This window comes from Montipora foliosa, chromosome 14 (assembly GCF_036669935.1).
Source record: "Montipora foliosa isolate CH-2021 chromosome 14, ASM3666993v2, whole genome shotgun sequence".
Taxonomy (NCBI): Eukaryota; Metazoa; Cnidaria; class Anthozoa; order Scleractinia; family Acroporidae; genus Montipora; species Montipora foliosa.
The window spans coordinates 10,574,222-10,599,214 of NC_090882.1; the positions used below are offsets into that span (position 1 = coordinate 10,574,222).

The 24,993-nt window shown below is 40.0% G+C and overlaps 1 protein-coding gene, 1 long non-coding RNA gene and 1 pseudogene across 3 annotated transcripts in view; 1 reads left to right on the forward strand and 2 right to left on the reverse strand.

The window, feature by feature from the left end:
• Window positions 1-13,733, reverse strand: part of LOC137984421 (muscle M-line assembly protein unc-89-like) — a 166,977-nt gene extending 153,244 nt beyond the window's left edge. The window contains 13 exon segments of the mRNA XM_068831598.1: window positions 1,542-1,733; window positions 2,734-2,856; window positions 4,412-4,659; window positions 5,213-5,324; window positions 6,165-6,356; window positions 8,085-8,207; window positions 9,062-9,466; window positions 9,960-10,076; window positions 10,240-10,353; window positions 11,160-11,250; window positions 12,823-12,934; window positions 13,221-13,286; window positions 13,387-13,733. Of these exon segments, the coding sequence (XP_068687699.1) occupies window positions 1,542-1,733; window positions 2,734-2,856; window positions 4,412-4,659; window positions 5,213-5,324; window positions 6,165-6,356; window positions 8,085-8,207; window positions 9,062-9,466; window positions 9,960-10,076; window positions 10,240-10,353; window positions 11,160-11,250; window positions 12,823-12,934; window positions 13,221-13,286; window positions 13,387-13,510 (2,019 nt within the window). The 5' untranslated portion in view covers window positions 13,511-13,733.
• Window positions 13,734-22,677: 8,944 nt separating this feature from the next.
• The window catches only part of LOC137984604 (uncharacterized), a 15,450-nt pseudogene continuing 13,134 nt past the window's right edge, over window positions 22,678-24,993 (reverse strand).
• The window catches only part of LOC137984608 (uncharacterized), a 46,883-nt gene continuing 46,377 nt past the window's right edge, over window positions 24,488-24,993 (forward strand). The window contains exon 1 of one of the 2 annotated variants that reach the window (XR_011119125.1): window positions 24,488-24,576. This is a non-coding gene — a long non-coding RNA (uncharacterized lncRNA). The remainder of the gene's footprint in view (window positions 24,577-24,993) is intronic. The other variant, XR_011119124.1, reaches the window with a different exon arrangement.

Genomic DNA, 24,993 nt, shown 5'->3' on the forward strand with positions numbered 1-24,993 from the left:
GTGTCCCTTTAAGTCTAAGCATTTGCTACCTATTTTCAACAATAAGGTAAGGGTAAAGGTTAGCGTTATTTTTAGCTTTGGGTAAATGCAGCAGTTAATCTTCACTTAAAGAGCAGCATTTGGGGGACACTGTGTGACATAAATTGTCTGTATTCTGAGACACAAGTGATGTTGAAGTTGTCTAGAAGAGCAAGGGGACGCTTCGTGACGCTTATTGAAATCCGTGTGCATCTAATTAGGGTCAAACCTGGACATATCTGATAAATCAGTAGAAAGTGACAATATACAGGCTTTAAAAGAATAGGAAACCGTATGAACTTGCTCGTGCATTTCTTGACTTGTGGGCACGAGTGATGGAGATCTTTCAAAACATTTCGAATTTCAATTAATCACGAAATGTACGAGCAAGTTCAAACATTTATTTATTTATTTATTTATTTATTTATTTATTTATTACAATACTAAAAAAATTACTCCATCCGTGTTTTCATAGCAACTTCCACACTGCAATCTAAAACCTCCATTGAACTCTATAACCTATTTATGCATTCGCCACTGACCATTCAGAAACGCGATATACTTTCCAGGACTAGTGCCCAAGGCCACGCTTTCAGCTGCTTACACTTAATCACAAAAATTTGGTTTTATCAACGGAGTTGATAATGTAAATTGACCACCGTACAGGTATTCTAAAAGGTGACGTTTCGAGCGTTAGCCCTTCGTCAGAGCGAAGGTTGGATTCGTAATAAACTCTTCATGAAATTGCATCTGTTGTTTCTGAAGTCTTGAATTGGACTAACGGAGTAGTTCCAGCTAGTGACCTTGGAAATTTTCACTGCATTTATCATCAATGCAGTTGGTCTTGGCCGTGAACTAAAGAGTTTCCCAGGCCACGCTGGTCGACGATATCGTATCCAATAGCATTACTTAGCTTGTCTGTTTGCCCATTATATACCCGCTGCATTTCCCTTGCCAATTGCAACGTCCAGTTAGATCCCATTTATTCTTGAATTTACGCGAACCACGTATTGAGAACCTGTAAACTCGAATTTACTATTTTTGTTTCTCACATAGCGTAGTCACTTCGCTCAGCAACGCGCTCGCACTGGCGTGGTATTCTGCAGATGAAGAAATAACATTTTCCCGATCATTTTGTAAACTTCATCTTCCGTTCTCAAAAGTGACAACCTCGTAGCTAAACAGGGCCCGCGCAGGGGGGAGGGGCCGGGAGTCACAAATCAACCAAAATTATGATGCAGCGTTCTATCACAGTATCTTACCAACTCCTTCCTCGGTTGTTATACTAAATGCATGATAAGTTGAAGAGTATTAAAAAGTACTTAATCGGCACCACTGAGGTTAATTGCATTTTACGGCTAAACTATCACTTGGCTCCGAGGGCCCTGTTAAATCGCCACTGAGAAAAGATTCGAAGGATAGATTTTCGTCGAAGCGATTTTGATGCTGGGTATAACGAAACGTTTTCATCACAAACAATGTGATTAAAATTGTATTAAAACCCTAATGTCGATCAAATCTACCTTTTCTGCACTCCGATGAAACATAAGCGCCACGGATAACCTGGCCCCTCGTTCTGCCATCGCCGTCGAAAATTCGCTCCACGCCTTGTTTAACTTTTCTTCCATCTCATAGTTTGGTGTCAGTTCATAACGGCAAGTGCGGCGCAGCACTAAAGAAGCTTGAAGAAATTGCCGTCCATATTCATAGGTACTCTGGAAATAAACAGCATGCAAGCAATATTAGAAAGCAACGGAACTATCTTAAGTTCAAAAGCCAACTCTCAATGAAAATGGAAGTCTTTGAAATTTATTATGCCACTCATTGTAACTTTTCTCCTGAGAAAGAAATACACCGGATAGTAATTAATTTATAACGTAATATGGACTGTTCATTTTTGCCTAATTATTCCCTCGATGATGGAAATCTCTTTGGAACAAAGGACTCTTCGGAGGAATGTCCATGGGATCATTTGGTCATGTTACGTAATGGTCGTGTGACGTAGAGAGCATTTCTAAATTTCATCACCTCTGCTTTGTTTCTAACTTTCTACAGAGTGCATAGTTCTATCCGTTAAAGACAGAGGGTGCCTAATTCTGGTTGGTAACGCACATTTTGCGACCTGTCTACGAGGAAAAAACGGTAAACGGGCCTTTCGCCATAAGTTAGTCGGCTCGTGGAGCCGCCATATTGAAAGCCAAGAAGCCCCCGGAGACGAGGTTGCTTTCGTCACCCAGTCCAGTTTCGCTGGGGCAGGTACATATCACAGGTTACAGCTCACAGGTCACAAGTCATTGTTTTACCAATACGGAAACAACACTAACCGTTCACCCATGCTAACATGAGGCCTAAAAGCTTTTGTTCAGGCCTAATTAGGTCTAAGGTTAGCTTTAATGAATAGTTAGGTTTCTTTCTGTATTTGTCTAAAACCTGTGACTTGTGATCTGTGACCTGTGTTTTGTACCTGCCGGCTTCGCTGACGTACTCGGTTTGAGATGAGGCTATTTTTCGGGACTGGTCGGCCTGGGGTACGTGATTTGGTCTAAAAACTGATTCAATGGGTTCGGAATTACAACTAGGTGTTGTAAGTCTGATCAAAAACGCCAGGGAAACGAATTGAAACGTATTACTATGCGAAACGACTGAAAGAAACGGAAGAGATAACGCTCAAACGTAAGATTTTCCACGTCGCTACATTGTTTAATTCACCCTTACCCTAGCGGTAGCCTCCAGTTTTTCATGCTCCTTCTGCAGTGAGTCTACATCCTCAGAGTTCCGCCCAATATCACCCAGATTATGTTCTGTAGCGTCTCGTAGCTGACTTATCCATTCTGTTGCCTGAGACAATTTAATTCAATGACTAAGAAATCGCAACTTTCAATAGTAATATTCGCTTAGTAGGACGCGCTTGCTGAGTGCTTCGAGAATACAGAAGACCATGAAACGAGGAACCGAGGTTAGTAAAGATAACTTCTGTCACAAATTTGAATCCGATCGGTTGGCTCAATTGGTTGAGTATCGGACCACTGCATGTGCGGGAGGTCGCTGGTTCGATCCCAGATCACACCAACAATCAGGGTTTTAAGGACGGTACTTACTAATTCAAAGGTATTTTTGTGCGGTTTATGAATATGCGGGAAAAGCAGATCTTAACAAGTGTCACTGAATTCCAAAAAGAAAAGTGGGGGTAACCTCGCATTTTTCAAACAGAATTAATCAAAAATACTTGTAAAAAAGCTTTAAAACACAAAGCAATGTATGGCGCTCTTTTTCGAAATTAAACTTAGGGTGCGTTCGATTGACCGTATTCCGGAATTGGAATACACGGAATAGAAGTTAGAAATCCTTCGTTTTTACGGAGATTCACATTAAAATTAATTGTCAAACACCGGCTAAAATGCTACTTTAAACATATCTTTATTCACCCTACTAGCAGAGCCTTTCTTTTGCTTGCTCGATTTTGGCGTTCTCGAGAAAGACTCGAATCGAGTAAGATCGTTATTGAGTATGTGCATGTTGCCAGGATGCAGTCTCGAACCCAGGCCTAATATGCCAGATCTCGCCGTCATCTTGGTTTTTCATGGTAAAGCGTGCTCAATTCTAACCATCGGTTTTGTCACTAAATTGACGCTGGCACTGGAAAAACCGGTTTGACGAGAGAAAACAAGATTGACTAGTCCAGAAGTTCGGGCTGCGGCGGCTTCAAAAAGTTGACGCGATTCGGGCAAAGCCTCCTTTTCTCCTCCTCAGTAAAGAAAAAGACAAAAGGAGGCTCTGCTCGCAGGGTGATCTTTATTGTCCTTGTTGTTCAAAACGCCAAACACACCGCTTTAAATCATCACTCCACGTATTCTTATTCCACAATAGGGTCAATCGAAGGCACCCTAAATTATCTCTGAAAAATGCATGGTTATCCCAATTTTCTTTTTGGATACCAAGGACACTTGCTAAGTTCTGCTTTCCCTACATAGTTTTAAACTGCCCAAAAACATCCCTCTAGTAGAAAGCACCACACATAGGAAAGCAGAGTATCTCGAGATGCGTAGGACGTATGCGCAACGACAATAGTAGTCGATTGGGGTGATGCCGGTGACGGGGGTGGGTGGACGGTGATGGGGGTGAATTGTTAGTGAACCCACTACCTACCCGCACAGTAGTCCAATGCTCAACCAACTAAACCAACCGGTTTGCGCTTAAGAAAAGGTGGCCTCGGCAGATTAGTGGGTTTGTCATGTTAGAGAATGCATAAGAGGGGCATGAGAGACTGAAAGTCGGTATTCACAAAGTAGACAACAACTGGTGTTTCAAGAACTACAGTAGATCTTAGCAAGGAGGAGGTAGCTTTGCTCTGACAAATGGGCAGGCCAAGTGGTCATTTCATCATAGCTTTTACCTGTTCAGCATCCCGTTCACTTTGTCTTAGCTGCAGCAGTTGTTGTAGTTTGATTCTACGCACATCACAAAGTTCGTCCGTCCGCAGCTTCCGCTCTCTGAGTTCATCAAGCGTCATGCGAACATGCGCAATACCCCTACTGTAGTCTGGAGTGACGTCTTCTCCGCGCATGTCAACAATTGGACTATTCATCAGTTCCTGCACGGCCAATGCGTCTCGCAATGTCTCCTCAGACGACGCAACTACGGCTGAAAAAAAGAGAAAAAAGTAAGGGATTGTGCAGAATTATCGGTCAATTATAAGCGATTGGTCTTCCTTGGAACTGAAAGAGGCCCTTTCAAATGTTACACAAGGGTTTAAAAACGCAATCTAAAGAAAGATCGAACAAAACTTGCAAAGGGACAGATGCTGGGAGGGAGCTGGACAAATCCTGTGGTCTCTAATTAAACTTCAGTGGAAACGGAGGTTTCAAAGATATACAGACGAATCGGATCAATAAATCGGATTTAAAAACGGAAAAAACAAAAACTCTTCATTTAATTTTTCTCAATGACACGCTTCTCTTGCAGGGCCGTAGCCAGTATGAGGCAAACCGAGGCACTTGCCTCGATCATTTTTTCGTGATTCGTTAAAATAAAGCGTGATTCCAGTGTTGTCCTCAAAATGTACTCGACATAAACACCTAAAATACCTACGAAGAATATTTAACGATGGACATTGCCTCAGTCATAACTTTTTTCTGGCTACGGCCCTGTCTTGCCCATCATATTTCAAAATTAATGAACCCTACTTTTTGCCTACCTTCAGCTTTCTCTTCCAGTGTTTTCAGCATCCTTTCTGCGGTTTCATAGTCATACAAAAGAACAGATTCTGTGCAAAGCAGTTCAAACAAGTCGTCTAAATGAACGGAACACTGAAAAGGAAAGGAAATAATACACGCTCAAAAGAGGGTCTGCCTGCATGAATTTGTCTTCCATAAGAGAAATAAGGAATAAATAAAATAAATAATAACTCTTCAAAGGCTTTCTCTAGGCTATGAGTGAACGGGAAAAAACGAGGATCAGTAACTTACAGTACGGACCGTGAAAAGGAAGTTAATAAGAAATTTATTCTGTTTCTGAGGTGATCGAGCACGAGAAAGGAAACTAGTTGAAGTCAAGCGGAAGGTTCAACGAATCATTGGCATGTGTAAAATCTGAAAAACGAATAATTCTTGTTGGCTTTTTGAAATAGTAACTGTTGCTTGCAAGATTCGAACAGTTTCACGAGTTAATTTCACATAAACAGCATGAAAAGCTTGCTAGAAAATGTTGCATCAAAATTGTCGTACAGGGTAGTAGACCGGTTGTTCAAAAGTGGATTAACTTAATCCAGGATTAGCGTAAACTTTTGTTTCATGCTTTTAACTTTTTGGTGAAAGTTTCGTTTGCTTATTTTTGTCTTTCAAGAGTGACTTCTTCTAACGTAAAGTTTTGCCGAATATCAGTGTTTACCAGCATTTGGGAGCAGAGAAATAAACTCCTTGGTTAATTTTTAATCTGGGGTTAGCGTTAATCGGCTTTTGAACAATCGGGCCCAGCAGTACTGTAGGATACGTACCGCTAAATTGACCAATCATAGCCCGCGTACTGTCTGAACGATAATATTATAATTTTTTTAAGTGGATAAAATAACTTCAATTTATTTGTCGTATGAGTTGAATCATTTTTTTTTATGGAGGTCCTATTTCATGAACAGAAAACCCACGACTTACATCTCCAGCACCCTTATGGAATTTCAATGACGCCAAAATGACATCTCTCCTCCTGTTCATACGCATGGCAAAAGCCCGACAGCCTCTGTCCAAAAATTCCTTCTGCGTTTTGAGATCTTTCGAGGCATAGTGGTTCTCATGGAGCATCTTTTTAGCAAGCTCACGCACCTGTGCAAAATGGTTGATCACCTCCTGAAATAAAGAAACCAAAGCGTTCTTGTCATTGACACATGTCACTCAAACAAAATGACACTGATCTTGTCATAAAATTGGGGAAAATGAAATGAATCGTGGTAAGTGCCCAATAATTGTTTTTTTATCATTTACACATCCCATCAGTGAAAAATTACCCATTTTAAAGAAAAGACTAATCCAACGTTTACTGATGTGATGGAATCTAAATACAAAATAAGGCTTGGAGATAATTATTACACTTTCCCCAATTTTATGACAAGTACACCGTGCACCGGTGGATCAGTTGTTTGAACATTGGGTTGCCGTGTGAGAGGTTGCGAGTTCAACTCCAACTGGACTAACACTCAGGGTTTTGAAAAAAACTGAGTAGAAAGTGCTGCATTAATAATTCTTAAGTTAGTAAGCCAATAATCAATTTCATCCCCCCATTCTGGTCATGCAGATGAGTTTGAAACCCAATGACACACTACTTGTTGATTTAATAAATGAATTTCAAACACATGTGGTTTGAAATCAATACTTTCAAACACACGTGTTTTGAAATCAATTAACAGCAACGAGTGGTTTCTCAATAGCCCTCACATGCTTCTGAGCAAATGCATGTATGAGGTGTACAAAAAATATTTGACTTGAAAAAAGTGATTTAAATTATAATCTCTTTTGTTGGAGAAGTAATTTCAAAAGAGGTGTGCGTCTTGCTTCAATGGATTTCCAAATGCATGAAAACATTTGAACCGCTTGGCCTGCAGCCTTGTGGTTTCAAAATTAATGTTTTCTTGAGATTGGAAATCCAATGAAACACTCGCACTCATTTTTGAAATATTACTTCAAGTCTTCTCGGATAAGGACTATAAAACCGTAGACCCTCTCTCAAAACCCAGTTCAATATTCACAACCTCTGTGGGACGTTAAAGATCCCTCACACTAGTCGAAAAGAGTAGGGCATGATCCCAAACTAGCTACTCTTTTCAGGCAACTTAAGTGGCCATTCATAGTGAGCTTAAGCAAGGATGACGACAATGGCTAAAAGAATGCCACACAGCATAGTTTTAATTAGCAGAGATGATACCTCTGCACACCCCACATGTGCGTTTCACATTTTGATACATTCCTTTGCTGTTCTTGTCCCGACAACGACGTAAAATAATCAAATTTGAGGTTTTGTGGATGACACGAGCATTCTGACGATAAATTTTCTATTTTCTCTCCAAACATCCACACAGTTCGTGAATACTAGTTTTGTTTTTGGAATGCTGATACACATTTTCCATATGGATCGCCTTGAAATAATTGCAAAATAACTACTGTAATAATAAAAGAGAATAATATTTTTAGATAGAGTTCTTGTAGCTGTTGTCGTCATTGCTTGAGCTCCTCAATTTTTAAATTAGCACACATTTTTCATCAGTGACCATAACTGTGTTACATGTACATCAAGTCAAGCCCCCTTCAGTTTTTAAATAGCATGAAGTTGTTTAGGTGAAAGTATAAACTCATAAACTCCTTTGTTTTGTTCACTGTGCAAAGATCGTTTCTATACATGTAAATTATTAAGGCCTTTTCTTGGAGGCGGAGGTTGCACTTCTTTAAAACAAAGGCCTTTGTACATTTGCAGAGATTCTGGTCAATAATAATAATAATAATAATAATAATAATTTAGTGGTACATTAAAAGAAGGGCATACATGTCCATGTAGATGTAAACACATGTGTGAAAGTTTCTCACCCTTGCATTCAGCTCAAATTCTTCGTGTTCTTTTCTTAAAATTTCACAGCTGATTACTGAATCTCCAATATCTTTTGATGTTGATAAATAACGCTCTCCTGGCCCAAGAACCCAATCAATCACCTGCAAATAAACAAGGTGAAACATAAGGACTATAGTACATGTAAATCCAAATGGCCTCCACAGTTTAATGGCAAACATATTGCAAACAACTAGCAGAACTGTTTTCTCTTTTCAAGCAAGGCTTTCACATACTCCCTGCATTAACCCCTCACTTAAGTTACATTTTCATTCAATGGCTGATGTTGAACAAGCATTGATCTTGATGCCACACCTCACAAAAGTCAAATTTCAGCACCAAAGAGGATAAATATATAAGTCATTATTATTTTTGTTGTTTCCATTCCCAAAATTAATTTGCATTACTTGTTTGAGCCACAAAGCAGTTTGTGACACTAATTCTTTAGCATACAAAATCCTCTGACTCATAATAATGCTTCTCACCACCTTGGCCAAGAGGAGGACAACTTATGGCTTTGTTTAATCCCTTCCATCCCAAAAGTGACACTTTTTACTCTGTCTAACGCAAGACGCAGTTGATGCAGATTCTTAAAAGACGATTGCATCTTCCTCTACCACTTAATACACTGTATGAAGTAACCAAAATCAAGCAGCTTCTTGCTTTGCAGAAGATGCTTCATGTAGTGGATTTAGAACATTTGAAAATGACTCAAGGACCTACATATTGTGTAGACTTGCTCACGTCTTGCGCTTGGCTAGCAGTCTTATGCCGTCACTGTACATGTTACCCATTTCCCATTTTCAGATTTTATTTTCTACGAACATTTTCACTTGACCCTGAATTAATGATTACTCCAAAGAAATAATTTGGATGAATAATTGTACAGAATTTGGTGGAGAAAACAACTGGCTGGAGGAATGAAAAACATAAGAACATGCAGCACATGTAAACTCACCTTCTTATACCCAGCTTCAAAATCCCGAAAATCCATGCACTGCATCAGTTCTTTCCACCGTTTTTCCCACATGTCCAACAGCTGATTGTATCTGTGTGTCAGCAACCTTACAATGCTCTCAACCTGTTGGCGTTCTTGGCTTGGCATGGCTGCCACACTACCAGCAAAGTTCAAGCTTGGTGGAACAGGTGGTTCATTTGCTTTTATTGATCTCATTAATTGTTCTCCTCTCTGGATCAAAGGTTGTGCAACATTATCCAGCAATCCTCTTTTAGCTTCATGCTCTTGTAAGAGGTCACCAGTCTCTACGATATCACTCCCCAGCCGGTGGGTGTCAAGGTGTTGTTCTAGCTCATCAAACTTCTCATTCAATGAGACAGCATCATCTGACAGCTTATCAATTTCCTGCAATAGAAGAGAAGATGATATTAAAATCAATCTTTGGAAGATACAGTGGCTAAGAGTCATTGTTCATGTAATAACAATAATTTTTTTGCCTTACAATTGCATTCCAGTTAAGGCATAGAAAATGTTTTTTTACCTTACATGTACATGTACTGTACTGCACTGCTTCAACATTGATATTAATTGTCATCTAGTGATAACAATAACCACTAGTTGACTTTACATGTATTATTATTAATATTAAAATTATTATTTTGTCATCATTAATATTATCATCATCATTATCAATATTAACCTGGCACTCAAGTGATACACAATTGACTTCAAAAGTGTCTTGAACACATTAATGGACTTCCCCTTTTCCTTCTCTTTAAATAATAATAATTATTATTGACTGTTCATCCCCAAAACCCAATCCCCCATGGAATTTTCAGCACTGTTTTGGATAGTTTTGGGAGCTACTCTGTACACCATGATGCACAACATCACCCACCAATCTAGTGTCAATCCATTTGTTATGGTCATACGGTAATGTGCCACCAAGTTCCTGGGTGAGTTGACTGTCTTCAGCAAATTCATGAAGTTTACTTGTTGAGGACAACAGTGTTGTCTGTAAACAAAGAAAAATGTATGAATTTGTTATCCAATAAACTCTGCCACTATTATTGGATGAAGGGCACCATAATCATTCAATTATTGTACTGCCCTTTCATTTATCACATTTTTATCACCAAACCATTCCTCTCAACACTTAAGCGGTGAATCATGCTTACTTCAAAAATGACACTGGATTGTTCCCTTTTGAGTCCAGTTCCTGAGCGTCGCTTCTCCCAAAATGCATCTGGCTTGATGATATACACATTGTGTACCCTGTCAGGAACTGTGTCCTAAAACACAATGTTGCATTAAGACTTCAATGAACCCTGTTCGTCCTGCAAGTGAGACTTAAAGATCTTTTACTCATCAATGGACAAATGAGTTAACTATTTAAGCAATAGAGGACATTTTCCACGTTTTCCATAGCCTCATCTAAACACAAGGGGGAGTTGGGAGAATTCAAGACAGTTACGCAAACTGGAGACGCAGTCGAGGGTTTGCATAACTGTCGAGAATTCTCCCAACTCCCCCAAGTGTGTAGATGAGGCTATGGAAACACAGAAAAAAAGTCCTCTATTGCTTTTGTAAAATATTTCTCAATTTTTTTACTTCTATGTAGATTGAAACAGATTTTCTTGATACATGCTCATATTTCCTACCAGCCAATCAAAACATGCATCTGACAACACATAGCCAATCAAAATTCGTGTGATGTCACAGCCGTGTTTCCATACTCTCATCTAAACACAGCTACAGTATTGACCAACGAGAGTGTGCATACTATCATAATTATTTTTTAACATGGGTAAGATATAGTTTTTGCTATTAACATACATTTATAAAGTCCAAAATAATTACTGGTTCATTACCCCCAGTAGTACCAGTTTTGGTATTGACTTATGGTAACAAAGTTCCAACTTAGCCTTACTAGATGGTCTGTAAGGCTAACCATTAACTGCAGCAATTACCCCCAATGATGCAATGGAGAAAAATTACAATGTATCTATGTTCCAACAAAATCTGGTATCTTCACCACACCTGATGGCAAGAGAAATTTCATGCCCTCAAATATGTAAGCTCAAATATGTACGCTCACCTGTAAGCTTCTGAGAAGAGGTTTCGCAGATTTCCATGAAGAACCCCGTAAATCAATGATAACAGTGTAGATGAGACTTCTTGTTTGATCCCTTTCAATCAGATAATACAAAATTTAGTTGAGTCACTGCATTAGCTTTTTAACTCCCACTAGCCACTTACAGATTTTACTCTGTCTAACACCAGGTGATTTTACTTGTCAACAGGGGTTTCTTCAGGGATGAATGGGTTAACAACATCTAGGTCCACTCAAAAACTATGTCACCTTTAACAGCATCTATGTTCACCCAGAAACTAAAACTATGCCCCCCATTCAGAGAAATTTTAAAAGACCTTCAATAAAATAAACTGACCCAAAATATCACTCAGCAGTAATATTTGGATAACATTATGTTTGTTACATGAGGAATTAAGTCCACAAGAAGAGGAGGGTGTTATCTAAAAAGGGCTTTTTTACAAGTTTCGACACATGGAGAAATCAGGTGAGAATTTCACTGGTTTGGTGTCAGTTCCGGCTTGAAAAAGAAAAGGTCACCAGCTGGTGGATCAGTGTTGCCTGCCTTGTCAATTTGCTTGACTCTCTAACTGGTAGTCGAGAAAAGATCTTGCAATATCACGCCTAAAAAAGCTCAGAAAGACCAAAAAAATAACACAGGACTCAGTTGACACTGTTTGATCTTTCATTGAATTATTTGCTTGCAAACTTTATTGCCGAGCAAATTGGAGCTGCCGTAATATTTATCCTCTGTCTTCAGGTCAATAACAACAACAACACCAACACAGGGTGGTTCACCTGTGGAGGAACTTAACAGTGGCAAAAGATATATATTGCCACAGTTCATCCAAGACAAATAATTATGATCTCTAGTACAAAAACAACTAATCTTTCCAGCTTCAATTTTCCTGGAGTGAAAAAACAGGGACTCACAAAATATGATGATATACACCATAAACTCATTTTCTGCCATTCATCATTCAAAACAGGTAATAAGGCATTGCATATTCCAGAAAATAAATTATGAATTACGTCCAGAACTGAATCAATATTCTCAAAAATAGATGTAATCAATTAATTCAAAGAAAACAAAAACATTTGTTTAATGCTGGAAAAAACACGTTCCTGATACAACTGACTGATAATATGGCCTCAAAGGTCAACAACGAAAAGATAAATAAACTTGTATCTTGAATTATGTCTGTCAATGCATTCCACAGAAGGTTGCCTTGCACCACCTATATGTATCTGGATCATCTCCAAAACTTCTCACGAAGCCTCAAGCTTACGCGGTTTGAACAAAAGATATTACGCCAATATAATTAACTCTAACTGTTCATAACTGTGAGGATCATAGCTTCACTTGATAATTAACTCTATCTAAAGCTTCCAAATATTAAGCTAAAATGCAAATTTGGAAATTGTCCTGACACAATAAATACATTGTCTTGTACTGTTGGCATTGGTAGAAAACGGCTAGGAAACTTTTGAAACCGAAAAGATGGATCAGTCCTCTTGATTTGTAAGCTTATACTTTTCAGCTCTCGAAATGTCACACACGGTGTACATTTAGCTGAAAAGTAATCTTGAAATCAATAATTCCAGAATAACTGACTCCATTAACAATGATTAAAGTGGTGGAACTGAGTATTCAAAAAGCAAAACAAACCTCGGAATTTGAGTTAAATAGGAGAGTGTATCTCCAAGTTGATCGACGCTTAAATCTTCAGTCTTTCCAGCTGGTATTGTCAAGATACTGCGACCTTGTCTGTCCTTACCACCTGGGTGACGAAACCACAAATACACAAGAAAATCATCGACAACATAATACACTCAACTATAAACAACCATTTGCACAGCTCAACAGAAATCCGAGGGGATTCTTAAAATATTGTATGGGTGAAACAAAAATAAAGAGACGAGTAACATTAAATCCCTCAAATATCTTAAATTCATCAGAAAGGATAACATTTCCGGGCCTTGCGGGTGTAACTGCCTCGCATTTCTATGCAATTGTAAGCCAAACATTCTTATACCAATTTGACAGACGATGAGAAATACGCGTACCTGATGTGAAGGCCAGCTTAGCTCGTAAAGTTGGTTCGATCTCAGAAGTTCGAATCCATCTTTGCGCTGCAGCGAATTAAGGAAATGAACAACAAATGTTAAATCTCGAAAATGCTCGCTTGCTACCATATTATTAATTGCTCATTTAACTTCTTATTCTACTCACATCTGTACACTCCTCGTATGTCTGGCGTTGAAGCATATTCTGGACGATAGCTTCGAGTGGCAAAAGATATATCTTCGAAGCCAGACTGTCGCGCTAATTCTTCCCTCATCTTCTGCGAGGCCATGATATTTCGACGTTGTGAAAACTCAATACGCCACCAGGTAAACACGGATCAAATTCCCTCGATTGAATAATCTCAAGTATGTTAATTGTGCTCCGGTCTTGGACCACTGACTTGACTGGTTCGAACCAAGCTCAAAATCCAAACGATGAACGCGTGACAAAGAACCTTGTGTCGATCCAAAGATCTAAAAGCTCCAGGATTCGCTAGGCAATAATTTACAAAGGAATTTTTGGATTCTAGCTAATCACGTCGGCCCTTAAACTAACTCCTTTGTCTTCTTTTATCATCCAAAAAGCGTTGTAAAGACAAGTTGTAAGACCTATAATTAACTAATGCAGCGGGTTAATGACTGGAACAATTTTCAGTGATTGTCGAAGGAATGTGAAAAATGCACTACGCAGCCATTCAAAAATTCTGCCTCTCTGGTACCCCATGGGAAGTTTGTAACTGGAGGGGGAGACCCGAAACTTTCTAACCCCAGAAAGCAAAAAAGTGTATATGGAAATAAGTATGCTTCTGTATAAATTACAAAATTAATCATCACTGGTGATACAGTTTACAGCGATCAAGCACCTCTGAACTGACAGCAGTAAACAAACAAGCCTTGACACACTGTTGACACTGAAACTGACTTGAAACTGACACTGAAATACATGCACAGTAATCTCTTTCACAACATTTTCCGTTTTACTGATAATCTTTACATCCTCTCTCTCTTCAGTTTAGTACACAACAAAAATCTTACTGATAAAAATTTTAAGATAAAGAGTAGAAAATCCGCTTACTCGACGGCAATTTCACAGTCAAACAAAGCAGCTCACAACTGGACATCCATTTCACACATAAAGCCTATGTGTATATCATGCATACCACGATAATAGTCCAGTTGAGTTTGTTATTTTAGCGAGTTTCACAAAATCGAGGTAGCGAGGTATGCGTCTGACCTTGCAGCTCAGTCGGTAGAGGAAGGGGACATTAGGATTTTCGGTTTTGCGGTTCTGGCTGTTTTGTAGATCGGCTTTTCGGTTTTCCGGCAAAAAGACGGTTTTTCGGTTTTGGTGTTCATTGCGGATTTTTCGTTTTTTAGAATCTGGTTTTCGGTTTTCCTAGAAAATAATAGCGGTTTTTCGGTTTTGTTATCCGATTTGGTTTTTCGGTGTTCCTATTTTGTCCTATTTGGGTTCCGGTTTCTCTCCGATTTGAGTGGCAATTGATCTCGAATAGCCGCGAAACGCCAAAGTTATTGAGAGGAATTCCTTGGGGCAATTGGCGCAATCTCCCAAGCTTTCTCTGTCCATAACAAGGGCGCTTCATATGAAAAGAAGACAGCAGAAGAAGCGATTGGTTTGGTTCACCATTGCAAAACTGTACTTGAAGAGCATGTATATCAAATACTTGATGAGAGTAACATCACTGGCGCCCTAAATCAGTGGTCCCCAAGGTCATGTCTCTGCAACAGCAAACTCTATCCAGTTAATGGAATGGGGACTAGGAAGACTAGCAGACATTCTAGGAGAGTCAGTATGACTACCAAGCGCTTGATCTTTTAAGCTGTATGACATTAGACGTTGAAAATTGCCACACCACTGTTTATTCCAAGAACGTGAACATGTCTTGCCAAGTCGTTTGGTGCAACAATGAAGGAGAACGTCAAACGTGCTACAAGCTGGGCTGCGTACTATCACACCAGTCGAAGGTCCTGGTACCCAAATCCCGACACATAACGTACCTCTCCGTTGTCAACCTTCCTGCAAATGACTGTGACCTCTTACGCAACTGGGCCTCAGCATATCACGGTGCTGCAGTAAGATAAAGGACAGGGCGGCAGGAAGCTACAATGGCTAAGCACGGAACATTGCCAGAGTATCTTTGTCAACGCCATCTCGAAGTTGGTGATAAGGTTAATCTGAACTTCGGAGTGGATGAAGATGAAGGACCCCATGAAGATGTGAACGAGCATCATGAAGTGAGTGAGGAACCTAGTGACTCCGACGAAAGCTGACGAAGAAGTGTAAGTCAGTGCAGATGACAACAATTCCCAGGACCAGAAAGATGAATTAGGACATCGACGAATTTCTCTTTGGTATAAGGTCGCGATATGGAAGGGCGGTGAGGTTCAATAATCAACTGCTGTTTTAACTAAGTATCTGTTTATTACCACATTTAACCTTAGAGCAAGTTCCCGCTGCCATGTAAAACAAGAAACAAATTGCACCGGTTAGCTTCCTCAGTACAATTGCATGTTTTAGACCAAGATTAAACATTCCAGTCGAATCTCCAAACTGTCAGGTCTTAGTTGGCAATTTTCGATTGAAGCTTCCAGAGCTACAACTTTTTGCGATTGCAAAATTGCAACTCTAGAGAGGACTTGTGTGCAAACTAGGCTCCATGACCAGCTGCTTTTCGGAAAATGAGGCCACATCTGAGTCCAGGCCCGAAAGAGAGGCAGAAATAAAGCCTATGATTTGAGCAGATAGATACGAAGGCTTTGGACAAGTCCATGACATTCACAAATACTTTGATAAAATAAGTGATAGCATAGTTTGCTCTCCATGCCCCACTCCCCATATGGGGTAGAAATCTAGCACTTCACATTACACCCTAAAGGACGGTGCCTACTATTGTTATTGCCCCATACGTTCTGCGCATCTCGATATTCTCTGGTTTCCTATCGGTGATGCTTACCAATACAGTGATATTTTTGCGCAGTTTAAAACTATCCGGAGAAAGTAGATCTTAGTAAGTACTCTTGGTATCCAAAAAGAAAATAGGGGGTAACTACTTCCTTTAAAAATGCGTTGGTTACCCCCAATTTTCTTTTTGGATACCAATAACACTTGTTAAGAGCTGCGTTTCCTGCATAATCATAAACCCGGGGCAAAAATACCTCTGAATTAGTAGGCACCGTCCTTAAGAAGGAAAACATTACCTGAAGACCTTGAAAGCCAACCGTTCTAAATTAGTATTTTGTCTCTGGGTGTCCCTTCCAAACGTCGTGCTACTGCGGTGCCGAACTCAAATGAATTTGGCTTGGCAGTGGCACGACGATGTCACGGCAGCGGTTTCAAACGTCGAACCTAATACAGTCGCGCCAAATTCAAAAGACAAAACAAACCATCCATCCAGCGTAATAGTATGTAAATAATGCAAAATACATTAAATCAATTTGTGAATTGAGTTTGGCGCAACAATAGCACGCCGTTTGAAACGTCGCCGTCGTGCTACTGCCGTGCGGTGCGGCAAGTCCTGCCGTGCTAAGTAGTCGTGCCGAACCTAAGTCAACCGTGCCGCGCTTAATGGTTTCAAACGGCGTGCTACTGCCGTGCTTAAATCGAAATGACAATTTCATTTGAGTTCGGCACGGCAGTAGCACGACGTTTGGAACAGGCCTTGGGGCCTGAGGTGTTCCCCGACAAAAGAGGATTTGTTCGCCGTGCGAAAGTGAGCATGAAATCAGATGTTTTTGAAAGACCTATTGATAAACTCTGCCTTCTGGTTGAAGGAGAAGAATGAGGTGATCCAAGATGCCAATTTTGAACGATGTTTGACTTTGAGACTCGATTTCCAGATTGAAAAACGTTGTTTTAAATTTATAGCTCAATATTTTCCGCCGGCGATAAGTTTCTTAGTGTGCACTTGATATAATGCGAAACTGTAGTTAACGCTCCTATGGACTGGCACGCGTAGTTTCTGTTTAGATCTACTTCATGTAAGTGACTCGACTTAAGCTGTCTCACACTTAAGCTTAGGGACCGGTGTTAGATCCAAACGCCTGCTCATTAGCGGGGTTGCATTCCTCTCTTAGGAATGCAGTTGTCAGTTTTTCAATCAGGAATTTAGTGCTTAATTTATTCGTTCCCTTAGAGCTATTTAAGGCTTAATTTAGTCATTTCTAGGGTTCTCGATCAGTTCATTTTACTAAGTAAGTTTTGTATCTGTTTTTTTTCCTAGTCTTAACCGCTTTTCGCTTTCACTGCATGGGTTGAGTTCGCGCCGTCATAGGCAGATGAATGAAGAATAAAGCGCGTTTGAATTTTTATCGCTGGAGTTTTGTAGTCGTAAGAAGATCACAATCCGTATGGGCTATGTATTTTAGCTGTAAATGTAATGTCTGCAAGATATTAGCTATTGTAATTACTCTGAAATTCGAGACGAAATAAACTTTTAAACATGTGTGTATGTTACCTTCATTAGGGCGCATGCGTACACTTTGTAAATTGCGACTCCAGTGCTTACCATATGTCAGATAAAATGACTGTTCTCTTGAATATATAAGCCATCGAAATGTTACGGTAAATTGTAATAACAAGGGCGGTCTGGAGCTGTGAGTAGGCGTGGGATTTGTCACATATGGTATAGGGGCCGACATATCCCTCCCTCAATGCCGTACCGGGAGGCGAGGTCGGTAGCAGAAAGCAGCAAAGGGCCAACTGCGTCCAAAAGTGATCGCACGGGCCGAAATCCCGGGATGATTCGTTTGGTACGACGCTCCAGCGCCACGTCTGGAGGTACTGCATTTTTTTCTCTTGTTCAAAAATTCCGTCCATTCTTACCATACCGAAAAAAGATGCTGGTTTTTATAAGGAATTTACATTTCAGTCGATTGTACAGGCATAAACGAAGAGAACCGGCCGTGCAGACTGGGACGCCTAAAATGCTTTGTTTCAAAGCTGGCGGTTCACGAGTGAAGTTGTATCTCTGGCCTTTCTGTGGACGAATTCCAGGACCTACCGATACAACTTTTGAGAATTAAAAACTTCAATGGATGCGGCATTTTGCTGGTAGGAATGGGTGGCCCGACAGTTATAAAAAAATCTATGAAATGAGAATCGGGGTCTTCCCTTGTCACGGAATAGCAGAATTACCCAGAATTCGTTTGGGCATGAACGAGGCAACTTGAGAAGCACGAGACTGGATGGACCTCATCAAATGGCTGAAGCCCGGCCTGAGGAAAAAGTGAGAAGAAAATTTCTAGCCAGATACTAAGGAGCAGCCCTGGTGTGTGCTGTTAATGTAAACTTTAGATTTCTGAACAAATTGTTTTTCTAGAAAGTTCGCGACAATTATTTGTTTTTTCGCTCAAATTTGTGGAGCTTATCACTCAAGTTGCCTTTCGAACAGTCAACATCGGGCTGAAATAATCGAAATATGACTTAATCAGAGCGTTATAAATTTGAATAGCAGTTTGTTTTGGAATAAAGGGTCGCATATCCAAGACTTTGACAAAGGAGAATGTTGTATCGTTTTCTACCGGCTGAGTTCAGAAACTTCACAAGTTTTTCAGATGGCGCCAAGGGGAAAATACCGTTTTCAAATCCATTGCTGTTGCAACTTCTCCTTAGACTTCGCTAATGTAAGAGGAAGTAAAATTTCTTAAATCAGTTAAAATTACTGCTGCGTTTATTGGTGGGAAAACGAGGGGGTCGATGAGGTCGTTGTTATGTAATTACTGTTTTGTTAAAAGAAATGTTTTGGGATGTCTAATGCCATTTCCCCGCAACTATTATATATTTTGAATTTACGTCACAGACACAATCTATCGTTCACCCCTGCAGCCATCTCTTCTCGACGAGGATACCCGAACTCCAGTGAACGGCGGAAATCGTCGGAGCCTACACCACGTACGGCTTTTCCATATTTGAAAAAATCATTAAATTTATGAAATCGTGGTGGGAACAAAACCGCCAGTAATCGCCGCTTTGAAGATTCCTCATCCCAGACCTACCGAAGAGTTTCGTAGTCAGGCTTGTCCGTACAAATAGCCCCTATCGGTGTTGTCAGCGGTTTTGCCACATACACGAGGCTAAGGGGTCATTTTGTTTCGAATTGACCCTCAAGCCTCTTTTGCATGTAGATCTAAACAAAAAAAGATGCGCCTGTAGGCTCAACTCCAATAAGGTCTATTCATAAGCAACGTATTTTCGTCCTCTCTAAGACCGATCAAAAAGTCGGTGGCTACCATTCCGCCGGACACATTTGTTCATGAACAAAAAGTACGAGGCAGTCCTTGCTCTTTTCGTATCGGGCTCGTGTGCATGCCCCATTTTCCTTTTTGCCCGCAAACACAATTAGAAACTTCAGATTGGAGTTACCAATACGACTGCGTTTACAAAATATTCTATCTGAGCACTGCGAACACTGCGTTTTTGTAAGTGCTCTTGCGCAAAGCCGCAATCTCGTGGTCGTGATCGTAAAAGATCTCTAATGACATAGTTACTGATTCGTTAATTTTTAAGACTATTGAAAAAATCGATTACACACTCTACTTACAGATCGTCAAGGGTACTGGGATATCCCGCTCATTTTCGTCCGTTTGACTGAATCAATGCAAGGCTGACGTTTCCTCCTTTAAGAAGGCCTCACGGAAAGCATCGCGCGAGTCCTCTTCCCGACCTTGTACCGGCTGTGTTCTACATTAAGAGGGTAATCCTTCGTCATTGAAACTCAATTTATAATTAGGTGAACCGACAACGCCCAAATGTTTTTTAACCTTCAATAGATCACGCAAAATACAAGAAATTTGTGAAATAATCACGTCAGTTTTCACCGATTTTGTTATCTTTGTAAGGAAAGTGTGGTGTTTGAATAACCATGTAACCAATTTATGTTTTAGAATGTTAATTCTTTAACAAAAAGAAAGAGAATTCATTCGCTATGTAAACTGACCGGATTAGAACTTCCTTACGGTCACGGTAAATATATAGCTTAGAACAAGAAAGAAAGTAAGAAGCGTTTTCCCCGGGGGGGGGGGGGGGGGGGACACCCATGTGAAACAGACGGGGATGCTCGTCGTCTCGCTTAGGGGTGTAAATTTTGGATTTTGGTCTCGCTTAGGGTGTTCCGGGCAAAGCGCCAATATTTTATGCCACCAAGGTCTCGTTTAGGGTTCCGCGAAGTAACACAGAATTACGCGAAGAGAAACAGAAGTCAAATTTCCTTTTAAATTTCTTTTTAGATAAAAGCATTCGATGATTATGCCTTTTTATCATTAAAACTCATTGCGTGTCGTATTTTTGTGTTTTTAAACGGTCTCTTTTAGGGGTCAAAATTTGCTTAAGCCACGCCTAGATTAGTCTCCTTTAGGGGTTAAATTCAAAATTTCCGACGAGCATCCCCGTCTGTTTCATATGGGAGTCCCCCCCCCGGGGCGTTTCCTGACAGATGTGAGACGTATTCGCAGCAAATGTGCGTTCTCACTTTAGTGTTAGCTGAGAATCGTATATTTGATTGTGAATAAACTGTATTACATGACTTTGCGATTAACAGGTGTTGTATTACATAGAATTCAGCGCATTAATATTACCTTAAGAAAGCACTATATACTTGGTTTGGAACCAACCACTAGAGGCCCCGATTACCATGGCACTTTGATCTTTAAACGTGTAAAAATAGATGCAGTGCAATCAGAGAAAAATTGTAAAATATCAATCGAGTGATGTTGGGGATGCTGACCCATCAAACGAGGATCTTGACGAACGCGCACTCTTTGTCCTTAGAGCGGTTTTCAATTGAGTGTCGAAAGTAATCAGCGAATTGCTTTGGTTTCTCATTACTTCATTCAGTAATTGGTTGAAATTCCTCGCGCCACTTTTTGAACCAATCAGAAGTGAAACCAAAACCAATCATGGCTCGCGCGTGCACATTTTCCCGCGCTTTGTGTCGGCTACGTGTAATTACTTCGAGTTTTGATTGGTTTACTGGATTGTCTCCGTCCTTTTTGATTGGCCAAAGTAATTAGTTTGGTTTTGGTTTTGCGACACTCGATTGAAACTCGCTCTTATCCAAGACTAATTTTCGACTAATCTATTTTGGATGCATTGATGCAGTTGTAACAGAAGCCCTCTGACCTTGAAGCGTTTAACTCTGGTTCAGAGCTGGGGCTTTTTGAATTTCAAAATCTCCTTATTTGGATGTAACGGACCTCGCGTATTTTCCCCCCGCATGCAGCTTCGATCTTATTTTTTCCAAATTTGGGCATAAAATTGCTGTCCTAAAATCCCCAGCTTTGTTCCAAGGAAGCGAGTTGCAAGTGTCACGCTTCAAGGTCACGTGCTTCTGAGCCCGGTTGTTCGAAGGCCGATTAACTTAATCCAGGATTAGTGTAAACTTTTGTTTCACGTTTTCAACTTTTTGATGAAAGTTTCTTTTGCTTACTTTTGCTTTTCAAGATTGACTTCTTCTAATGTAGAACTTTGCCGAATATCAGGGTTGAGCAGCATTTGGCAGTAGGGAAATAAACTCCTTGGTTATTTTTAATCTGGGATTAGCTTAATCGGCTTTTGAACAACTGGGCCCTGGTTGTAAAGAAAGCCTGTTTAAATCTTGCAGGAGATACCATAAAAGAAGTGATATCTTGTTAGTTCTGAATATACCCCTCACTACAAAATGGATGCCAATTTAGTTTTCGTTTATTTGCCCTCGTTGACTCGTTCTTAAAATTGTAATTCAAAGAATATTTAAAGTGCTACTACGACAGAAAAAAACAATTCTCTTTTTCTTTGGATTTCAAAACTATGTTAGCTAAACAATAAGTGACCCAAGTTTTAAGTTCTGATTTTAAAAAGACACCTGTTTATTTAAACTGGAATTTTCTTGTTTATTGGTCCGCCATTACTGACTTTAAAATCTTGAGAGAGCTGGGTCGAGGAGAAAATGACGTAAAAGGCTCACTAGTTTTGTGTACGCGGCTGAATTAATATGCAGCACGGGAGTTTCGGGCTTTCAGAACCCGACGTGTTTTGCATGTATAATAAATTGCGTTTACACGCTGAAATTTTAAGCTAGTGAGTAAATGACGTCGTTTTCCCTAGATCCAACACTCAATCGGTCAGTCTTGAACGTGAGTAATGGCGGACCGTGAAATCCAAAACCTACACTCAAAATAAACAGCCTTTGGATTAAACTAAAAGCTCAATATTTTGCCAGTTAGGTGCTATGCGAACACGCTTTCAAAATCTGAAGAAAAAAAGGAAATGATCTTCTGACCATAGTAGCACTTTAACCTTGAACGAGGCAACAATGGTTAATTTGACAGCCAACAAAAGAATACGAAAATGATGCCATTTCTGAATAAGGTATTGATCCAACCGTACGGCGGCTTTCAGGGGAAGACATTTTTTTCCCAGGCATAAGTGCTTTCAGTCAACGCGCTCGGTGTACTTAACAAACAGTTTTCTTAGCTTTATTTCGGAAGTTTGTCAATTTCTATTGGGCCAGTTCTTTTAAGGAAGACGGAGACGTTGAAGTATCAAAGCATTTCCGGCGTTACATAATAATCGTAAGATATTATTCTTTAAGTTGTCTCGGAGCAAAAATAATGTAAACTTCTGAAAAATACATCACAAACATCACAATTTAGAAACATGATGTCTCAAAATTTGATTTACACAAAATGCTTGTCGAAATCGGTATGCCGGTATCACTCAGTTGCTTGCAAATTCCATTCTCCGACAAATATAAAATCAGTTTAGCTATCTTACTGTTTAAAAAGCAAATCTTTCGGAGTTTCTTAATGATCTCTGATCGAAATGTAACAGAACTTGGTATGCTTAATAGATGCCCTCTCCATTTTGCCTTTAATGATTTTCCCTATGGAATGTTACCAAAACCGAATACAGGGATGCCTATTGACAGAACCATTTTTTTCCATGACAGTTGTTTTGCGGAATCTTTGTTCGTATGTAGTTGATTTTTCCCTAATATACAGACTGAAGTCAAGGCTCATTAGCCGTTTCAGCTTCTCGTCGGTTAACCTTTGATTTTCCATGATGCTACTTTCTGGCTGCATATGTAGATTGCCTCCTTGTAAATCAAATATTTTCTGTCTTCCTTTGACAATCTTTGTAAAAAAAAGAACCCTTATTCACTTTTTTGAGCTGCGCCGAATCAAGTGTGGAGACCAACCACTTCCCTCGCATCCTTTGTTCCTAGAGTGATATGAAGTCAACGGAAACGCAGAGAGCGGCGTTGCAAGTTTTTTCGTCGAGCGATGCTCCCTCTGCGAGAGGGAAGATGTCCTAATAAGGCAATGAAAGAAAACATCAATAAGTGTGTTTTTGGCGCGTCGCCCCAGATAAAATGAGATAAATTATATCTGCACCCCCTGAAGATGACTCTGATCGCCTACATTTGTACTTAAGTTATTCCAATCCAAGACTCCACCACATCTCTTGTATTTTTCTCCCTTTAGTGCTACCACACGAAGTCCTTGCTAGACTGATAGTAGACGCACTTTGCAGCTCTGACCAGTTCAAAACGATATTGATGTACTTCTCACAAACGCTCTCGGTCCAGAAAACGGAAAATATGGCTTTCACGTTTATCTATACAACTAGTAATATCCCTGAGGTTAGGCAGTGCGGGCGAGATCGATCAAAGGAGACGTGTGACTTTTATCACGCGTGTACTATGACTGAATAGTTAACGAGTTTATCAATTTTTTTAGGCCAAATAAATATCAATGCCTATCTCAGATGCAACAAGCGTGCGATTGCGTTCTATCAGCGATTATAAAACAATTCGGATTGTTATATACATAGCCTTTCACGCAACAAAACGAGCACAGTGATTGGTTGCTTCTTGGTCACGTACCCCCGAGCAAATTCAAATGTATCCTGATCGGGATACAATTCCACAGTTGTTGCCCGCTCCGGATGTTTTGCTAAAAAGCACTTAATGTCTGATCCCTCGGGAAACTAGTTAGTTTTGTTTTTCCTCGGGAAAACAAAACTAACTGTTTCCCTCGGTACCATACATTAAGTGTATATAGTTCGCGCACTCTCATTGGTCAATAGCTGTGTTTAGCCGTGTTTAGATGGGACGACGGAAGAATTCGAGACAGTTAACATAACTGTCTCGAATTCTCGATTGTCGAATCGGCCTTTTGATTGGCTAATATTACGTTGAACTTTGGCGCGAGAGGCCTTTGCACCGACAGCGGGAGTAAAATTTGTAAACATGTCGGAAGACTGGTGTATGGTTTTCAAAGTTTTATTGCTTAGTTTTGTCCACAAAATACTTCAGAAGATCTTAAAAAGTTTTAAAAGTGCTCAAGCGAGGTATGGAAGGTAAACATTTCTTTTATTTCAAAATATTTTGCAATTTGTTTGGGGCTTTTGTTCACGATCGGTGGTTTGACAGCCTCTCGATAACTTTAACTATGATCTCTGTGCTTATATGATAAACAAATTACTTCATGGTTGGCTCGTTTCTACGATTTTTCTTACCCAATCGTTGTGAAGGATCATTAAACTCACTCGTTCGCTTCGCTCATTCGTTCGTTTACGCGAAATCGTGAGTAAAAATCGTAAGCACTCACCAACCACGAAGTAATCTATATTTACAGCACAAAAGCATCTTACAAGAAAAGGGAAGCTCGCTTTGTATACTCTCCGTACACAAAGAGGGAAAAAAGAAGAATCTGCAATTTTTACCAAAACTCTTTGGGTCAGCCAAACGTCATCATAGTGTATTTTGTTTGAGAA